Source organism: Nuphar pumila, chromosome 10 (assembly GCF_984573655.1).
Source record: "Nuphar pumila chromosome 10, dmNupPumi1.hap1.1, whole genome shotgun sequence".
Lineage (NCBI taxonomy): Eukaryota > Viridiplantae > Streptophyta > Magnoliopsida > Nymphaeales > Nymphaeaceae > Nuphar > Nuphar pumila.
Window position 1 is genome coordinate 90,590,491 of NC_143258.1, and position 19,068 is coordinate 90,609,558.

A 19,068-nucleotide genomic window follows, 5' to 3' on the forward strand; every position below is an offset into this window, starting at 1 on the left:
CATATGATTCGTTTACTCCTAAACATAGAGCCTGCCTTAGTGTCATTCATTCCTATATAGAACCCAAAAACTTCGAAGAAGCCAAAAAGAATGATGAATGGCTGAAAGCAATGGAATGTGAGCTTTCAGCTCTCAACAGAGCAAAGACTTGGGAGTTCCAAGATCTTCCTAAGGGTAAGAAACTATATAACAGGGATTCGGATAGCAGGGTGCCGCACCCGCGTCGATGCGACTCGACGCAGGTGCGAGTGCGGTCAACCCAACCCTGGGTGCGTTGACCGCACCCAAGGTCATTTCGGTCCATTTTTTGGATTTTTTTATTTATTTTTGCCCTATGAAATGGGTTGCGGAATTTTTTTAAAAAATCTTGCGGAGGGGGGGTGACACCCTATAACCCCCGCCAGGGGCGCCCCCTCTGACCCCCGCCCGCTGACCGCACAGCGGGACCCGCGCCGGGGGAACCCCCGGACCCCACTTCTATATATATTTACATTTTTGCCCCTGCCGCACCCCCGCACCCAAGGTTTTTGAAAGTGCCACACCCGCACCCATGTGACATAGGTAAGAAAGCAATAGGGTGTAGATGGGTATTTAAGGTAAAAACTAAGAGTGATGGATCTCTTGAGAGATATAAGGCTCGATTAGTTGCAAAAGGATATAGTCAAGAATACGGGATTGACTATGAAGAAACTTTTGCCTCTGTGACCCGAATGGTCAATGTCCGATGTCTCATTATCGTTGCCTCAATCAACAAATGGAACATCTATCAAATAGATGTTAAAAATGCCTTCCTAAATGGTAATCTGAATGAAGAGATATATATGAATGCTCCAGCAGGAATAAAGACTCCCAAAGGGAAAGTGTTTCGTCTTCGAAAAAAACTTTATGGTTTAAAACAAGCCCCCAAGGCTTGGTATGATAGATTTAACTCCGTAATGTTAGAAAATGATTTTTCTTCCTGTTTTACTGACACTGCCTTATTTGTTAGAAAAACCAATGCAAAGATTGTCATTCTGCTCTTATATGTGGATGATATGCTTATAACCGAAAGTAATTCTAAAGGGGTTAAAAGCATAAAATCAATTTTGAAGAATAGGTTTGAAATGTCTGATTTGAGATTTCTAACTTATTTTTTGGGTATTAAAGTAGCATACTCTCATAGAGGATATTTTTTATCTCAAACTAAGCTTGTCTCTGAGATTATTGACCGGTCAGGTATTACAGATGATAAAGATTGTGAAACTCCTGCTATAGTAGGAGCCAAAATGAAGATTGATGATGGTATTCCTCACTTCGATCCCACCCCCTATAGACAACTTGTGGGATCTTTGATGTATCTGAGTATTACTAGACCAGATATCTCTCATACAGTTCATACTGCAAGTCAGTTCCAACATGCACCAACATCAGTTCACATGAGTGCCAACTTGCGGATTGTGAGATACATAAAAGGCACACTAAACAAAGGAGTATTCTTATCATCTTCTTCTGAATTAAAATTAATTGCTTATATTGACTCTGACTGGGGAGGTGACCCAAATAACTGTCACTCCACCACTGGTTTTTGTGTGTTTTTAGGAGACTCGCATGGAGGTATAAGAAGCAGCAAAAAGTGTCTTTATCCTCAATAGAAGCTGAATATCGTGCCATGGCGACTACTACCATGAAATTGTATAGCTTCATCAGCTATTAGAAGACATGGGGATCTCAATAGAAGGGCCCACCAATCTATGTTGTTATAACAAGAGTGCAATATACATTGCCAAAAATCATACTTTTCATAAGCGGACTAAACACATTGAGATGGACTGTCACTATGTTCGGGAAGCATATCTGAAAGGAGTTATAGATCTTCCATATGTAACTTCAGAATATCAGTTGGTAGATTTCTTCACCAAAGTTTTTTGTGTGCTCCGCGGTTCAATTTCCTCCTTGGCAAACTTTCGGTCATCTTGCCCTAAGTTTGAGGAGGGATGTTAAATTGTAATTTAAAAGACAATGTATTTTCTATATATATTTTATATATATATAAGAAGATACATATACATATATATATATATGTACATGTATTCATCTGCTTGTATATATAAAATATATATTTCTTTCTTGTATTGGTTGTAGGGGTCTTTTAGTCATTTCTACATTTTATGCATATTCATGTTTTTGAATATGATTGTAATTCCTCCTTTTTATTTTTTCTTATTTTTGTAATTTTTTCCATTTCTTATTTTTGTTTTTTTTATATAATGTTTTTTGTAGATAGTCAGTGGCTGACTGTGTACAGTGTACAACAGTCAGCCACTGACTGTGTACACAGTTTTAAAAAGATAGATGTTGGGCTGATTCTCAACGTCTCTAACAAGAGCCGTTGGGAATAGCCCAACGTCTCTTAAGTATGCTTATAAACAAGGGCTATGTGAGCCCATTGTATGCATGTATTACAGTAAGGAGTTGTCTCCTTAAGCTTATAAACACTGTGCATTTATTGCACTTTCTTTGGTGTAAAGCTTATAAATACTGTGCATTTATTGCACTTCTTTAGTGGTGTGAAGCTTATAAACGTTGTACTATTTTGTGTATTGAGTATTTGAAGTATCAAGTTATTTGAAAACTTGATTGTTTGCAAGGATTCTTCACATGCACAACCATGTGTTTCGAGCATGATGTATTCTGCATTTAGTGGCTGAAATGACTGAGCACAGCCATGTATTTTCCAACATGTGAGTTCTTTGCATAAACATGTACATCTATGTATTTTTTCAACATGTAATTTCTTTGCGTAAGCATTCATCAACAGAGTTATAGGGCAGACCAATGTTACACATTTAGGTGCACCATTGTTCGTTGTCCACTACCTTTGGCTGCAAGTTTCTGCATGAGAAACATGTTGCCAACAGTATGTCACTGTTGCCATGCACTTTGCAGCAGCATAGCTATGACTCGGTAGTTATGTTCATTATCCCGAGGATGCCTAGTTTTGGTTACATGTGAATGGTAAAAGTGTTTAGTGACTATGTATGGCTCATGCATTTGAATATTATGTTAGCATAGTTGCGCATATCATGAACACGAAATTTCTAAAGTTATTTTGAAATTGCATTAACATGAACATGTGCATGTTTAGGCATTATGCATGACATGAATCATGAAAGAAAAATGCATGTTGCAAGCAATTGTTCCAATTTGGTTTATATGTACATTCTTGATTATGTGTGAATGAATGTACATTGTGGACATGTTTCAATAGTCGCGTGTGCATGTTTACTGAGAATTTTGCATAAGATGCATCAGTGGTAAGATGTGAACCACTATAGGCTATGTGGGCTAAGAGCATGTGTAGCTCTAAGATTAGTGTTATGCATTGCAAAATTCACTTTTTAAATTATTGACTTTCTAAATTAATTACATTGTTAATTTGTAGCGGGTCAGGTCCCATGTTGTGTTTTGCACGTAGAAAGATAAAAGATACATATAGTGTAATTAATGTTTTTCTTCCTGAATGTTCCTTCCACAGTATGAAAATCTTGGATGGCGGTTTTGGAGAAACCATGACCATACTAAAACTTCGTGTGTGATTGTGCCCCTCAACCCGATATGGTTGTTCGCCTCCCGGCTATGGTTTTAGGGAGTTTTCAGTCACTTTACTTGAAGGTGGTGTTGTGACACAACTGTTGTTATTGGTATACCAAGAAAATGACATCAGTGAATGTTGATTTTCCTGATGTCCCGATATTAGATATTGATTTTCAATGTTCCGATAGATGGTGTTGATTTCTGATATTGGTCAAGGGATAAGTATAAAACCCATTAATAAAATACAAATTGTGTAGTTACAATTGAGAACCTATCTTGGACTTCGAGAATTGTGGTGCTCGTTTTGAGTATCCGCGGGTTTAATGAAAAGTGAAACTAAACTTGTGTGCATTTAATAGGGACATGCATGCAAAAGAGAACTTTGATAATAATTTAATAAATTATTTATGCATGTGCATTAGAATCATGCATATTTACTGTTTTGTATTACTTCATGCATTCTTGTTCTATTGTGAGAAATTGGTATTGCATGATAATTGCTTTCAAATGCTTAAATAGTAAATGGTTTATTATATTATTGCATTTATTCTTCTAAATACTTGCATGAATTTGATTTATGTTTTTTCTTGCATATTTGGATTTTTAGAAGAATTCGTACAAAGAATCTTTGATTCTTACCCAGTACTTCGTATGTTTTTCATAGGACCTGGAGCCAAGTCATGAGGATGACTACATCAGGGAGTCTACGAGATCGCGTAACTTATGTTATTTTTTGACAGTGTGGTTCTGAGATTTTATGCTTAATTTTAATTATGTTCTCAAACTTTGATTATTAATTAATAGAGTTAGTTATTTTTTATTGGTTAGTTCAATGTAGAGATCCCTTGTGATTTGAAATGTTGTTAATTTTATGAGGGCTCGGATCCTTGGGTTTTGGTTTCCGCAATTATTTAAAAAAAAATTACTTTTCAACGGGGATGAGTTGGGATAGTTACAAAGAGTCATAATGGATTTTTGCGCTCTCCCAAGTTGACTGCATTGCACATGCGTAAATTGAATCATACAGTTAACAATAACAAAATGGAAGGCTGCATGTTTTACCATTCACATGAAACATATTATTAAACCTAAATGAATTCACATATTAGCACAAGAGTTCAAAACTCTTTTTGCCCATCAATGTATTTTCTCAGTTCCAATATTTCGCCACTGTTAACTACATGATCCAATATAAGAAGCGTTTATAGAGAATAAATATAGAACCAAAAAAATACACTGTTCATCATACCAAAATATAACCATTCCAAAGAGTATTGAGGATGCAGTAAAGCTATTTTAAAAAAATTAAGTGCCAAAAATCATATCAGGAAATAGCATTATCGCTATGTTTAAGATTGCATTAGTCACAATATTTGTTGCCTATGGAAAATTACTAAAGAAGTTACTCCTTAGAAAAAAATTAGAAGCTCACAGTAAATTGATCTGGACGGCGCTTTTCAGATGCAAGGAAGTGCAATCTCATTGTTGCAACAGTCTCATACTCCTTGAGCAGCACACGACATGTCCAAAATGTAAACACATACGCCATTATCACATGAGTCCAAAACCTACAAAACAGTGTTGCCAATCCAACTTTGAGTGAATGATATTTATGAACCGTTATGCCACTATGGCCCTAATCATGTTCCAACAAGAAGAAAAACATATAAATTTATGAGAGATTTTAACAATGCAGTTTTCCCCAAGGTTGTGAAGTGCACAGCTTAACACAGCTATTTTAAAAGCGAAATTGAGCATTAAAAATCAATATATTGAAATGTACCCAAAAAAGTATCTTTGTTATTTTATAACACATTTAAGTTCAGAATTGCTTTTAAATAATATATAATCAATAAATAAAATTTCCATGTGAATGAAGCTAGGTAGACTATTCTAACCTTAGGTCTGAAAAATATAAATGATCAAAGCCACAAGAAATCACTGGACATGATTAACAGTTCTATTAGCCATAGAAACAAAACTCATTTTGAGAATTCTTGAGGATAGGAGAAGTTTCTTGAGAGGAAAAGAAAGAGATCAAGCCTCAAAGTTTCTTTCTTAGTGTGGAGGCCTCACGCTATTCCTTTATTAATAAGGAAAGCCCTAATTGGGTGGTACAACAGAGTCAACATAACTAAAAGATTTACAATAACTCCATTTTAGGTGGTATTTACACACAAAACAGCACATGAAAGCAAAGGAAATGGTAAAACCAAGAAAAACAATATATCATAATACAAGACACCATCACATAACCATGGTAAACAACAATGCAGAAAGACGTCAATGTGAAAAGACCGAAATACCGTCTAACAGGTCCAATGGCTAGCAACAACTCATCATAAACGCTACCAGACAGATTTTTAAGGTTGGAATGGATCCCTATTTCCCATGGAAAAATGAGACATTTCTACAGTGAGTAAACATACTCCTCCCATGTGGGTCATGAGCCATTTTCCCATGGTGGATGAACAAATGCCTCCCTTGCATCTCCAGGTGAGGTCCACATTTTCATACAAAAACCTTGCTTTCATATGAAAATACTTCCATTCCACCCCTCATGGGAGCACCTTCCTGACCCATGCAGTCATTTATCAATGGGGAAAGACACATCCCTTCCCACCTTTTAAACAAACGGGCACATGCACAGCCAAAAAATCAAGCACACATGGAGGATTTGATGATACATAAATTTTATAAAAAGGCTAAAGCCAAATGTGCAACATCCTTATAGTTACCATTTTATGCAGAACATATCACTTTGTAAAAGATGTGCATCTTATATATAACAGACTTTCAAGATGATAACAGTACTTTTACCTCTCTGATTTATGTTCAACATTGGAAACTGAGTACTTGTCAACCTCACTATATGTCATGTTTCTGCCAGGCTGTAGTAAATGGTCTGTCCGGTTCACTGGGACAAGGATTGCGAGAGAGAAAAGCATTATAGGAACAAAGATTTTAAGGCTGCATAAAGTGGATAAGGAAAATGGATATTAGCTGACATGAGGTTAACACAAAATAGTAAATGTCAATAAATAATTTACAGATATGAAAGAAACAAGGAGAGCATTGAAAGATGAAAATCAATAACCACATATTTTTAGTACACTATCCATATATAATACATTTTTTGCAGCAGTCTCTCTTAAACTTTTCTTTTGTGACTTGTCAAGTTTAACTAAATCCTAACATGTGTAACGTACTGTATTTCCGTAACCAAAGAAGACTTTATTTTCGAGATATGATTAGACTGTCAGTTTCTCCCTACCATTCTATATAAGTGCCAAACTCAAGCTCTTCCAAGTTATATCCAATGTCACATAGGTGTGGGTGCTGATATGTGGTACAAGAAGGGTACTGCTATTATGACACATATCTCAAATAGGAATACAAGGATGTGACTAGGTTGTGTACACACATAAACACACGGATGTATGTGCACATATTATGATGTATGAACCAGTGCCATCTATATCGCTAGGGGTGGGCAATGGGTCAGCCTGGCCCGGCCCACTAATGGACCAGGCCAAAAGCCCAATTTGGGTAGGCCCATTGGGAAAACCCCTGCCCACGGCCCGCCCATTAGGCCCGTGGGCCTATTATATAATATATAATATAATATATATTTTATATAATGTATATTATATTATATATTATATTATATGTTTTATATAGAATATATTCTACTTTATTATTATTATATACATACACGGGCCAGGCAACCGGTGTCGGTCTGCGGCCTAGCCCGTGCCGGCCCAGTTTAGGTCGAGCTTGGGCCTAATTTATAGGCCCAAGCCCAGCCCGTGGTGGGCTGGGCCGGGCTGCCTGGCCCGATGCCCACCCTAGATATCGCCAATATTTTGAAAATATCGCAATATTATCGGCAAATACTGGTCAGCTGTTAATAAAGGTAAAAGTATCACGATATTTTTAAAATATAGCTAGGAAAAAAATATTGCGATATTATTGAGATATTTTTGAAAAAAAACTTATTTTATCTATTTTAAGCCCATTTTTTGTATTTTTTGGTGTTTTTGTATTTTAAAAGCTTTTCAAAGTTATTTCCTTATATTTTTCCAAGAATAACTATTATTTTTTATATTTCTTATTATTTTTCATACTTTTTGTATTTTTAAAACTCCCTAAATTTTATCAAGATTTTCCAACTTTTGAAAATCTCTCTGAGAAAAAGCTCACCGAGAAATTACCTTGAACGATATAGGTGACTATGACGTGAATAGGTATACGACCACTACAAACAAAGCCCCATGGAAAACAGGTTAAGAACTAGGCCTACATACAAACTAAGTGGATCGCATTAGGTTAGATTCATTAAACCCCAATTTTTTTTTACCCCTTATCATTATGCAATCATGAACATTCATTTTCTTCAATGCTCAAACAACTTCCAAACTTAGAGATCGCTTTAGAAGTTATCCACAGCACCCGATCTTATAATGAATATCTTGTACTTAGGAAGCCCCACTAAATATCAAGGAAAACAACAAACCAGAATGCACATGCCAATAGAAATAAAAGGTGAAAAGCAAAAGTTGCTTACCCAACCAGGTAAATTCGAAGGAAAACTGCAGAATCAAGTCCTGCATGGTCAATTAGTTCAGGTTCTGGCATTCTCAATGCTTCTGGCATCCAATGTAAAAATCTCAAGTAGGATTTTAAGTCCAAATTGACAAATTTGCTGACAAACATTCCCGAACTTGTTGGACTGCTTCGTAAACCTTTAAGATACCACTTTGGAAAGTACACCCTATCATTGATTGGCTGCAGCCGGAGTACAGCAAATGCAATAAGGAATGCAATTGCTGTGACGATATTCATTGCTGCTGCAAGCCCCATGTCAGAAAGTGTAGCCATTTATGCCTTGCAAAAACCAAGGAGTTTTGTGTTCTTGTTGAATGTTTGGATAAACGAAATAGTTGTCAATGAAATGCACCCTGAAATGCATAGTAAATTGTATCAGATAAAATATAACAAATAAAATCAAAGTGATTCTCATTGATCTATCTTAAGAGGAAAAAAGGGGAAAAATAAAAAGCAACATCTCAAGATTAAAACCAACCTCAAAAGTATTGCAATAACAACTTTAGGAAAATATTTAGCTGCAGAGAGAGAATTTTCAAAAAAACTTTCGAAATAAAAAGAAGAATTGCACTATCCTGAACCGATTTCTCAGATAACTGTATAATAAACAAAAAGATTCTTTACTTTGAAAAATATTTGAGTACTTTCATTTACAAGAAAAGCTTTTCTATGCAAGTAACATGTTTAGGGAAGACTTTTATGCAGGTAACATCTTTAGGCTGTTCAACTACACAAAAGAAAATGAGTTAAATTAGATAATGTCTACTTAATCAACAACAATCTGTATCAGCTTCCTATTTTCCATAAAATGAACAATGTTAATTCACATAGTCCTGATAACCAAGTGCAGCATACCAATGTTATCAAAGGCAAGATGAGGTGCTCAGTTAGGACTCTAGTAGTATAGGAGTTGAGAGCCAAGAGTGAATGTAGTCATCTACTCAAGCTCAGCACCACTTAGGCAATCAAGCATAATAAAAACTTTCACTTTGTTCGGTAATGAGGATCCAAATTTCTGTCACCGATATCGCCGATATTTTGAATATATCGCGATATCATTGGCAATTTCAAGGTTGCCTATACTATCGGGAATATATCGCGATATTTTCAAAATATCGGCAAATAAAAAATATCGCGATATTATCACGATATTTTTTAGATTTTTTATTTTAAGTTTGCATTTCCTATTCTTTTGGTTTCTTTTATATGTTAAAACCTTTAAAACATGCTTCTTTATATTTTTGAAAGAAAAATAATACAAAACTTATTATTTTCTTAAGTTTTTTGTTGTTATTTATATTTTTTCCAATTTTTTCAACTCCCGAGATTTATCAAATTTTGAAAATCTCTCCGAGAAATACCCTCACCGAAAAATTACCTTTAACGATACAGGTGACTATGATCCAAATAATGCTTCAGTAAATTTCCTCAAAATCTTTCTCCCATTATTTTTATCCTCCTATCTCTCACTGCCGTCCTGCCACAGACACCTCCATTATTGCATAATTATCCCAGTTCAATCCAAAAACCATTGCTTTTGAAATACTAATTCACATCTAAAGAACACTAAAAGGACCAATCCCCAGATAGCTGATGATGAGGATTGTTAAGAAACAATTATGGATATAAGGAAGGCTTGACAAAGAGAATATCAGTCTTGCTCAATTCCAATCAGATTTCCATCTAATTAACTAAAAGCATCTTCCAAAGGCATCTCAGAATTGCTTACCAGCATATGGAGCCAAGAAATTCTAGCACCTTCCTAGTTATGAAATCTTTCCATTTACATCTTAGGAAGAAAATGATCCTATTGGACAGTTGTATTTCAAGTTCCAGGGCACAACATTATACTGAGATAGCCTTCACAAAATCCACCATGATGTTCCTAGCAAGGCATTATGCAGTGGATAGAAGAGAAACCCTTGAGCCATGAATGTGAGATACGGAAAAAGAAAGAAAGAAACTACATAGCAAATGAAGGGCTTCAACTGTTTGACAGATGATGCTCAATGCACAGCATTTGAAACTATTCCTGTTAAGATAGGAGTGCACTACAACCAAGCTAGCTTGGGCTCGACCCGTTTAAGCTAGGCTCAGACTTGGACCCAAGCTCAAAAAGAGTCTCAGACTTGTTCAAGTAAACAAGCCATGCTTGATAAATACTCTTGAATAAGCTCAAGAAGTTCGCCTAGTGGGATTGTAAAAGGATTATGTACTGCTTGTGTTGCATATTTGTCCGAAAAAGAAGCCCTACCCTAATGGGTAGGGCATAGGGCTAAGGGAGGTGGCAAGTTTGAATCTTCCCATTCCACTTTTGTTCTTTTTCTTTTCATCATTGAGTTAAACATCAAAGCCAACCTGAGCTTGAACCGCATATTGTTCAAACTTAGCTCAAGCTCGAACCAAGATTGTGCATTTCCTTTTTCTTTAACTAACCAAGCTCAAACCGCCCAGGCTCAGTTCGAGCTTGCTCATGTGCAGACCTATGTTAAGATACATCCCACATGTCAGTTGCCCTGACAGGGTGGCATGAAGAGTAATAAATGAAAACCATGAAGGGAAGTTGGAATATCCATCATCATCTCCAGGCACAACCTACTAGAAAGCTGAAGGTAAGTCTGTCATAACTTAGCATGATAAAAGACCTTGGATAACACGTCAGTTTATGGGAAGTAGCCATAAGTTCTGAAACAAGTCAAGTGCATGGAAAATTCCATGCTAGTACTGGCTGCTTTTGAACTAATCTACATAGAGTTGAACATTTTGACAGCTAACCTGTGTGATTGACCATGAAAGGGTATTAAAAATACTGACGTTATACACAGTATCAGCCAATAGCAACTATTAACTGAGAGCCAATATCATCTTGGTTCTATAAAGCATCAAGTGGTAGGAATAATGCTCAAAAATCATGAAACATTGGCATACCTTCATGAATGATCAACTATATGGAGTACGAAGTTGTATGCAGAGAATGTTTTCAGTTACAACAAGAGTGACAGAACTCATACCATGTAGCAAAAGATGCTGACTTCTTAATCTATGGACAGTAGAATATTTTGGCATGACTAGCATTGGAGTTGAGATATATAATGACAGAACATCAGCTGTCAAAAATTTCTGGCACCAAAACAAAATTTTGAAGTTGATATAACAATATTGCCATGCACTTGCACCACTAAAATAGGTGATTTAGGAAACCATCAATTTTTTATACTCTTCAAAATAATTTGGTTGGATATCTCTAACCAAATCTCTCAGGTTCAGATCTCACTAGTGTCATCCCCTGCCATTTTTAACCAAGGTACATAAAAGCGCTTGACTTGTACTGCAGTTAGGCTGCCAAGAAGAGAAGAAGTGAAAAGAATTGCCTTGAAGCTTAGAGAAATGGTAGATTTGTGCAGAAAGATAAGACAAACAGTTTAGTTTTGCTGGCTTTCATCTTTACTTTTTCAAGGAAGGCAAAAAGGAAATTCATCTTTATCACAATAATCTTCAATCGAGAATCAGCCTATATCTATTTCTTGTATTGTTTGTCTTATTTCTCATTCATACTGTTGAATCTCATACTGTCATTTTATAGATTCTGCAACAACCACGAATATCACATGTCCTAAGGTCAAGGTCATGTTTTGCTCATCCCATTGCATTGTTCAAAAAAGGGGGGCACCATTCCCTACATTAGATGCACAAAACTTCTTGCACCTATTGATGTCAATGTCAAATTACTGCTACAGTTTATTACTGTGGAAGAAACCATAGCAAAAAATAAAAAGAAAATTAGCATGACCTTGAATACTCTATAAGAATATCAAATTGCAAATGACCAGGGACTATTACGATGGACTTGATACTTTCTAAAGATATTTTGGCTGAAGTATTTGATTTTGACCTTTCTACACCAGAAAATGTCTGAATGAACTAAAAACTTCTTATGCAGTAGTCACAGACCAAGATGAAACATAACAATGAATTGATCAACAAACATTAAGAGAACATGTTATCAGTTTGACTTGATTCAGCAGCCTATCATTCATTTTGATAAGGTAGGTTATGCCTCTAAGGCCTTCGGAATCAATATGAATTGCTTGTTACTTATATTGCATGGGGGAGGCAAAGGAATTGGGTTCTGTATGGGAGGTTGTCGGTAGTGGCTATATCGCATGGGTGGTTGCTGCGGAAATTCCAATCGGAGGAGTGGAGGACTTTTTACTAGGGTTCTTTCTAATGGGAGGACCCTGTTCCATAGCTCATAGATGCCTGTTAGTGCTGCGATGGTTCCCTCTCTTTGATCCTGAATCGGAGGAGTTCGGCTTCGGTTTGGATTAACCTATAAGACCTGCCAGAGTGATAGGTGGATCCCAAGAAATGCAAGACACCACAGAGGGGAGTGCTTTTGGCATGGAAACATCATCTTGCAGCAATAATTCTCATGATTCTCTTCAGTCTTCACCAATAGTAAGTGGGGTCTCAATTCAACAGTTAGAAGTTAAAGAGAGAGAGAGAGAAGGCAATGCAACAATAAGAGATGACACAGCTATGGCTGCAGCAGAATTTTTGGATGTTTTAGACTTACTCCTAGGCATAGAGTTTCCTTATTGATGCATTCGGTTTATTTTGTTGCCCCAGTTTTCTTATTCAAAGACCAAGGGAATGAAACAATGATAATAAAACAAGTTCACTCAACAACGCATGAAGGATTTCTATATTACTTCACCATCAAAACATGTAAAAAGCAATACTAGACAGCCAATCCATAACAAAGCCTCCACAGTCAAGAACCACTATAAACTTGAAGTATTTTCAGATTATGATGATCAGTGTTGTGAAAAACATTGAGGAGTAGCGAGGCGCTCCACCAAAAACCGAGGCGAGGCGTAAGCCTCGAGGCGTAAAGCATAAGCCCCAATTTTTTTTTTTGAAAACTTTAAAAAAATTATAAAAAAATATCTAAAAATACAAATAAATAAAGAAATGCTTTATTGATGAAATAACGACTAATAAGAAATAGAAAATCTCAAATAAGTACTAAAAAATATGAGATTAACATATAAAAGTAACTAAAAACTGATTATATAACTGGAAAATATATGAGATTAACCAAAACAAGTTAAAATTTACTAAGAAACTGATTACATAACTGAAATAACTCGAAAATATATGAGATTATTCTAAAAAATATGAGCTTAACATATAAAAGTAACTAAAAAGATGATTACATAACTGGAAAATATATGAAATTAACCAACAAAAGATAAAATATACTAAGAAACCGATTACATGACTGGAAAATATATGAGATTAACCAACAAAAGTTAAAATATATGAGATTATTCTAAAAAATATGAGATTATTCTAAAAAATATGAGATTAACATATAAAAGTAACTAAAAAACTGATTACATAACTGGAAAATATATGAGATTAACCAAAAAAAAGTTAAAATATACTAAGAAACTGATTACATAACTGAAATAACTGGAAAATATGTAAGATTAACCTACAAAAGTTAAAATATATGAGATTATTCTAAAAAATGTGAGATTAACATATAAAAGTAACTAAAAACTGATTACATAACTGAAAAATATATGAGATTAAACAACAAAAGTTAAAATATACTAAGAAACTGATTACATAACTGAAATAACTGAAAAATACATGAGATTAACCTACAAAAGTTAAAATATATGAGATTATTCTAAAAAATATGAGATTAACATATAAAATTAACTAAAAAACTGATTACATAACTGAAAAATATATGAGATTAACCAGGAAAAGTTAAAATATATTAAGAAACTAATTACATGACTGAAATAACTGAAAAATATACGAGAATAACCAACAAAAGTTAAAATATAGTAATATACTAATAAACTTATTACATAACTGAAATAACTGGAAAATATATGAAATTAACCTACAAAAACTTTGATGTCTCTAAAATTTTGTTGTAAAAAAAAATTGCGCCTTGAGGCACAGAGGGTCGCGCCTCAAGGCGAGGCGCACCTTTTGCGCCTCAAGGCGCGTTTTTGATAACACTGATGATGATGGTGATGTCGAGGGAGGAGAATACTAGTACATAATCTATAACATAATGAACTATGTGAGCATGATTAACAATCCACATATCAGCAACCCAATGCATCACTTCTCACACAATCATAATCTAGCTTAGCCCATGTACTATGCAAGGGACATCTAACTGTTTAGCCCACATATGGTCAATAAATCAAGCTACCAATTTCCTCTATTTCATGAAGTTTATGAGAAATTTATTTTGTGACAAGAATTATTCATGGCGAGAGCAATCATCTCAGGTCCAAGAAAAAGCCGAAGAATTTAAGATGCTTCTTCTCAAATGTCTCTCCAATTTTTGTGCAGCTTAAATTACATCATGTGAGTAATCTATTCTTCAAAATATCAACTTCATAAGCAAGGATGTAGCACCCAACATCCAGGAGAAGTGCAAGCAATTGTGCAACATCATGTCTTCTATAGAACCAGCTTCCCCAAAGAAGCTGAAGAGCTTTAGCCTATATACGGCTCTGCTATGGAAACAAACTCAATTACTTTAATTTATACAATTAAATAAGGTTCGACAAACACTCTCTTCTGGACCTCCATTCATGACTATTTTCGCATGAGTTGCAATAGAACTAATCTCCGTAAGTGATGGCAACTGCAGAATCCAAGTAATAATCATGTATGCCTATATTTCAAATAATTGAGCAAAGACAACAGGAAGCTACTGCTGCAGCTTCCATCCAAAGGCATTACTTTATGCTTCTCTATGCTCCTAACACCATACCCGGTATCCTACAGAACTATATGTACTGAAAAGTTATCTTCCCAACAGGAAGAAGGATTAGATCCTGCAGCTACCTCAGACTAGTCAAGCAAGATCACCTGATATTTTTGAAATTTTCTGCCACTTAAGTTTAGAAGCACGTTCATAACTTATCTAAAGCTCAACAGAAGAGTGAAACCGGAAAAGAATCACACTGAACCAAACCCATAAAAGGAACAATTTGCACGTGTGTGTGTGTGTGTGTGTGTGTGTGTGTGTGTGTGTGTGTGTGGACGCGGGCGTATAGATGAATCAAAATCAAGCAAAGCGTTGAGAAACAAGGAAAAGAGAAAAGATTCTGTGTTTCAAATACTAACTTCTTCTCAGTCAAATTTTAGGCATAACAACCTGCCACAGAATCCAATCTTAGGAGAACCTTCGATACCCACTTATACATAAAACTTGAACAAGTTGGAATTTTGTATTATGATCCAACACGCAACCTCCCAAGCTATCCCATCTCCCAAAGAAGTGGGGTTCTTCCAAACACCCCCTTAGGCCATGTTTGGATTCACCCACTTATCCACATAAACGGGAAAAGATGAGATTTTGAATACTGGTAGTATGATCATATGGCAACCTCCCAAATAACCCCCGTCTTCTGAAGAAGTGGAGTGCGTCCAAAGCGAGCCCCCTTAGACCATGTTTGGATTCACCCACTTATGCGCATAAACGGGATAAGTTGGGACGTTGCATAGTGGAGAACAATACATATCCACTTATCCACATAAACGAGATAAGTTGGGATTTTGCATAGTGGTAGTCTGCTCCACAGGGTAACCACCCAAGTTATCCCAGTCTTCTGAGGAAGTGGGGTGCGTCCAAAATGCATCCCCCCCCCCTCCCCCCCCCTTAGGTCATGTTTGGATTCACCCACTCATCCGCATAAACGGGATAACTTTGGATTTTGCATAATGGACAACAACACCATATGCTTGCTTATCTGGATAAGTTGGTAAAACCAAACACCCACTCAGAATTCCCCTCAGTACCTGGATTAGAAATCAAAAGTAAAGCCTGATCCTTCACTCTCACAAGAGAATTCGATTCAAGAGAGAGAGAGAGAGAGGTTGATGCAAATAAGAAAAGGACAGGGAGGAAAAAGGTGAGCTGAGAATGTGGCTTTCAAAACGCTACCTTTGCAACGGCTTGATGGGGTTGGCTGTAAGGCAGATCTGTATCTGATTCCTTGCTTCCTTTGGACACAAAATCATCAACTCTGGAGCCCCAGCTCAGCTCTTCCAGAACCACTACTTCAGAATACACAAGAACAAGAAGGTGGGTGTGGAAGCAAAATGAAAAGGCGGAATAGAAACCGTTGAGGAGAAGAAAAGTGGGATTCCAACAGAGAGAGAGAGAGAAGAAGGTGAACAGCTTTTAGTGGACTAAATTTCCACCTAAAATTTATTTGTTGCCCCTATTGGGTAGAATATATGCTTTTTGAGACTCACGTTTATTAAAATTTGAAATTTACTCGTTCTAATTGTTGGGTAAAAGTTAAATCAGTGGAAAATTGTCTTGCATCTCATATCCTTGGAAATTGGGATTCTTGATCCAAATATTCCTTAAATAACAAAAAAAAAAGGTTTTTTTCTTTAAAAAGCATATATTTTTTCAAATCTGCTTTTATTCGATGCAAGTTCATCCACTTTTTAACCTATGTACTTGTGATGTGCAATTTATGTATTTTAATAATATATGAAAATGCTGCAAATTTCTCAAAAAATCTTGGATAGGTTTTATAGCATATCAATAAAAAAAGGTGGATGTCTATCACATCCACAAAATCCTTCAACCAGCCTAAATGATGACGGCTTTTTGGGTGTATTTGGACCCACTTGATTAGACACATTTTTCTCCTAATAGATATTGCACAATCTTCCAAAGGAGACACAACTCATTGAAGATATACTGCAGTCACAAATATCGGCGATATTATGAAAATATCAGGATTTTATTGAAAATCCAACAAAGCCATAAAATATCATGATATTTTTTAAATATGACTTGCTTTATTGTGATATTTATTATTCGTATTCTTTAGCATTTTTATACATTCCATTCATATATTTACATAATCTTTTACAAATTTTAAATTTAAGATATGAGTGGTAGGAAAGTTTCTCCCAAAACATATTTGTATTGAAAAGATATTGTTGAAAAGTTTAAGTAGGGAAACTAAATTTTCCACTTTTCTGACCGGGGAATTTTGAAAATTGAGATTATAGACATGCACTCCAGATGTCCGTTGAGTACGTGTCCGTGTCCATTATGCCATTAATTTACCTATCAATTTCTTTCGTCGATGTCTTTATTCACTCTTGCGGTCTTCCTGCTTTCCACCAATTAAAAAATAAACAATTCCACTCAAATTAATGTCCTAACGTTCATCGAAGTTATTAGGTGAGGGCGTTTTTGTACCATTCGAAAGTGCAACCGTTTTTACCATCATTGTCATTCAAGTGTCAAGTTTTTATTTTACCATTCTACCTCATGGTATTAACCTTTCGAATCCAACACATCGTTATTGAATAAGGATGTTAGAAAATGCATTGGATCGGATTCAAACTTATATAGGTACATGGTGAAAGTTTTTTTTTATTCTAATTTGAATTCGGACAATTGTCTTGTCAAATTTACACATGGGCTCGGATTGAATTTGACTCCTTATGCGCATTTCACTGTAAAACCAACTTTTTTGTTGATTCAATAGGAAGCTTTCAATTTTTAGATTTATTAGTAGGGGTGTCAACGGGCCGGGTTTGATTCAGACACAGGTGAAACTAGACTTGGACTAAATTTTTGGGTATGGTATCGGGTATGTTCTTGGGTCTAATCGCTTTTACTATAAGAAAAACCATACCCAAACCCAATAAGAACTACATAAACCAAATCCGGACCATACCCAATAAAATAATATTTTTTATCATTTTTACATTGAAAAATTGTGAGTCTTAATCGAAACTCGGGTCAGGCCTAGGTCTGGTATAAAATTTCACAAACTATATTCAGGTCCATGGATTAATGGGACCATCAGGTTTGAACTTGTATCTTAATCGGGTTTTCTTATTTGTCACCATACCCAAACCCTATAGGATTTGGTTTGGGTTGAGTTCGGGTAAACCGGACCCATTGACACCCTTATTTATTAGATTCAATTCTTTGTAATACAAACTAATTACCTGGTACCAATATATGAATCCGTATCCAAATGCACCACGATCCAACTCATAACTCTCCCATTTTTTCACTACAATTAGATGCTCTTACAACCTGAAAATTAGGGCATGCACGGCCATATCTGCCCTGCTTTATAGGGATTGCAGGGGGACACACTGGAAACCGTCGTAACCTTCTTTGTCTTTTTGCAAGAAGTGGCTGTTCTAAAGACTGCCACAATCTCACAGTGACAGCCTAAAGCACTTTATCATTGCACCAAGGAATGACCCACACTTTTTTGTTTTGAATGAAGGAAGGGCCCACATATTGATAGTTGGCCATACAACCACATGCATATAATTATAAACTAATAGCCATGCAGTTGGTCCCATCATCTACTTTTTAGCTAATAAGTCATTCTCCAGTAAAGTTTATTATAAAGCATTTGAGGGAAGAAGTATCAACCACATCAAATAATCTATTCCTTTTTCCAAAGAAATGATAAGGCATTGGATTAGTTGGAGACTGGGGCCAGCTCCACCAGTCCAATGCAAAGAGAACAGTCATTTAATTAGATTTATAAACATTACCTACTCAATAAAAGGTCAACTACAGAAAACTATATATATATTTCTCCTAAAGAGGATCAGTTGAAATTTTGGATGCAAACGGTTCGAATCCTGAACAGCTAAATACATGAGGATTGGGATGAGAATAAGATCCAGAACAGCCAAAAAAATTGCAAAACTCCCATCCTGAATCTGACCCATTTGCATCTCTAGTTGAAATCCCCTAATTGCAACTGAATGGGATCGGCTCAATTAAAGTGTGAAGTTGACAAACCACACATGGTTCTATGATATGTGTGTGTGTTA

The 19,068-nt window shown here is 35.8% G+C and overlaps 1 protein-coding gene across 2 annotated transcripts in view; it reads right to left on the reverse strand.

The window, feature by feature from the left end:
- LOC149827316 (hyperosmolality-gated Ca2+ permeable channel 1.5-like) overlaps positions 1 to 16,460 on the reverse strand; it is a 75,547-nt gene extending 59,087 nt beyond the window's left edge. The window contains exons 1-4 of one of the 2 annotated variants that reach the window (XM_090019277.1): positions 16,172 to 16,460; positions 8,141 to 8,534; positions 6,394 to 6,543; positions 5,006 to 5,141 (exon numbers count right to left, since the gene is read on the reverse strand). In XM_090019277.1, coding sequence (XP_089875403.1) covers positions 5,006 to 5,141; positions 6,394 to 6,543; positions 8,141 to 8,454 — 600 coding nt within the window. In that variant the 5' untranslated portion in view covers positions 8,455 to 8,534; positions 16,172 to 16,460. Of the gene's footprint in view, positions 1 to 5,005; positions 5,142 to 6,393; positions 6,544 to 8,140; positions 8,535 to 15,351; positions 15,495 to 16,171 lie in introns of those variants that run through there. The other variant, XM_090019278.1, reaches the window with a different exon arrangement.
- Between the last annotated feature and the right edge of the window lie 2,608 nt (positions 16,461 to 19,068).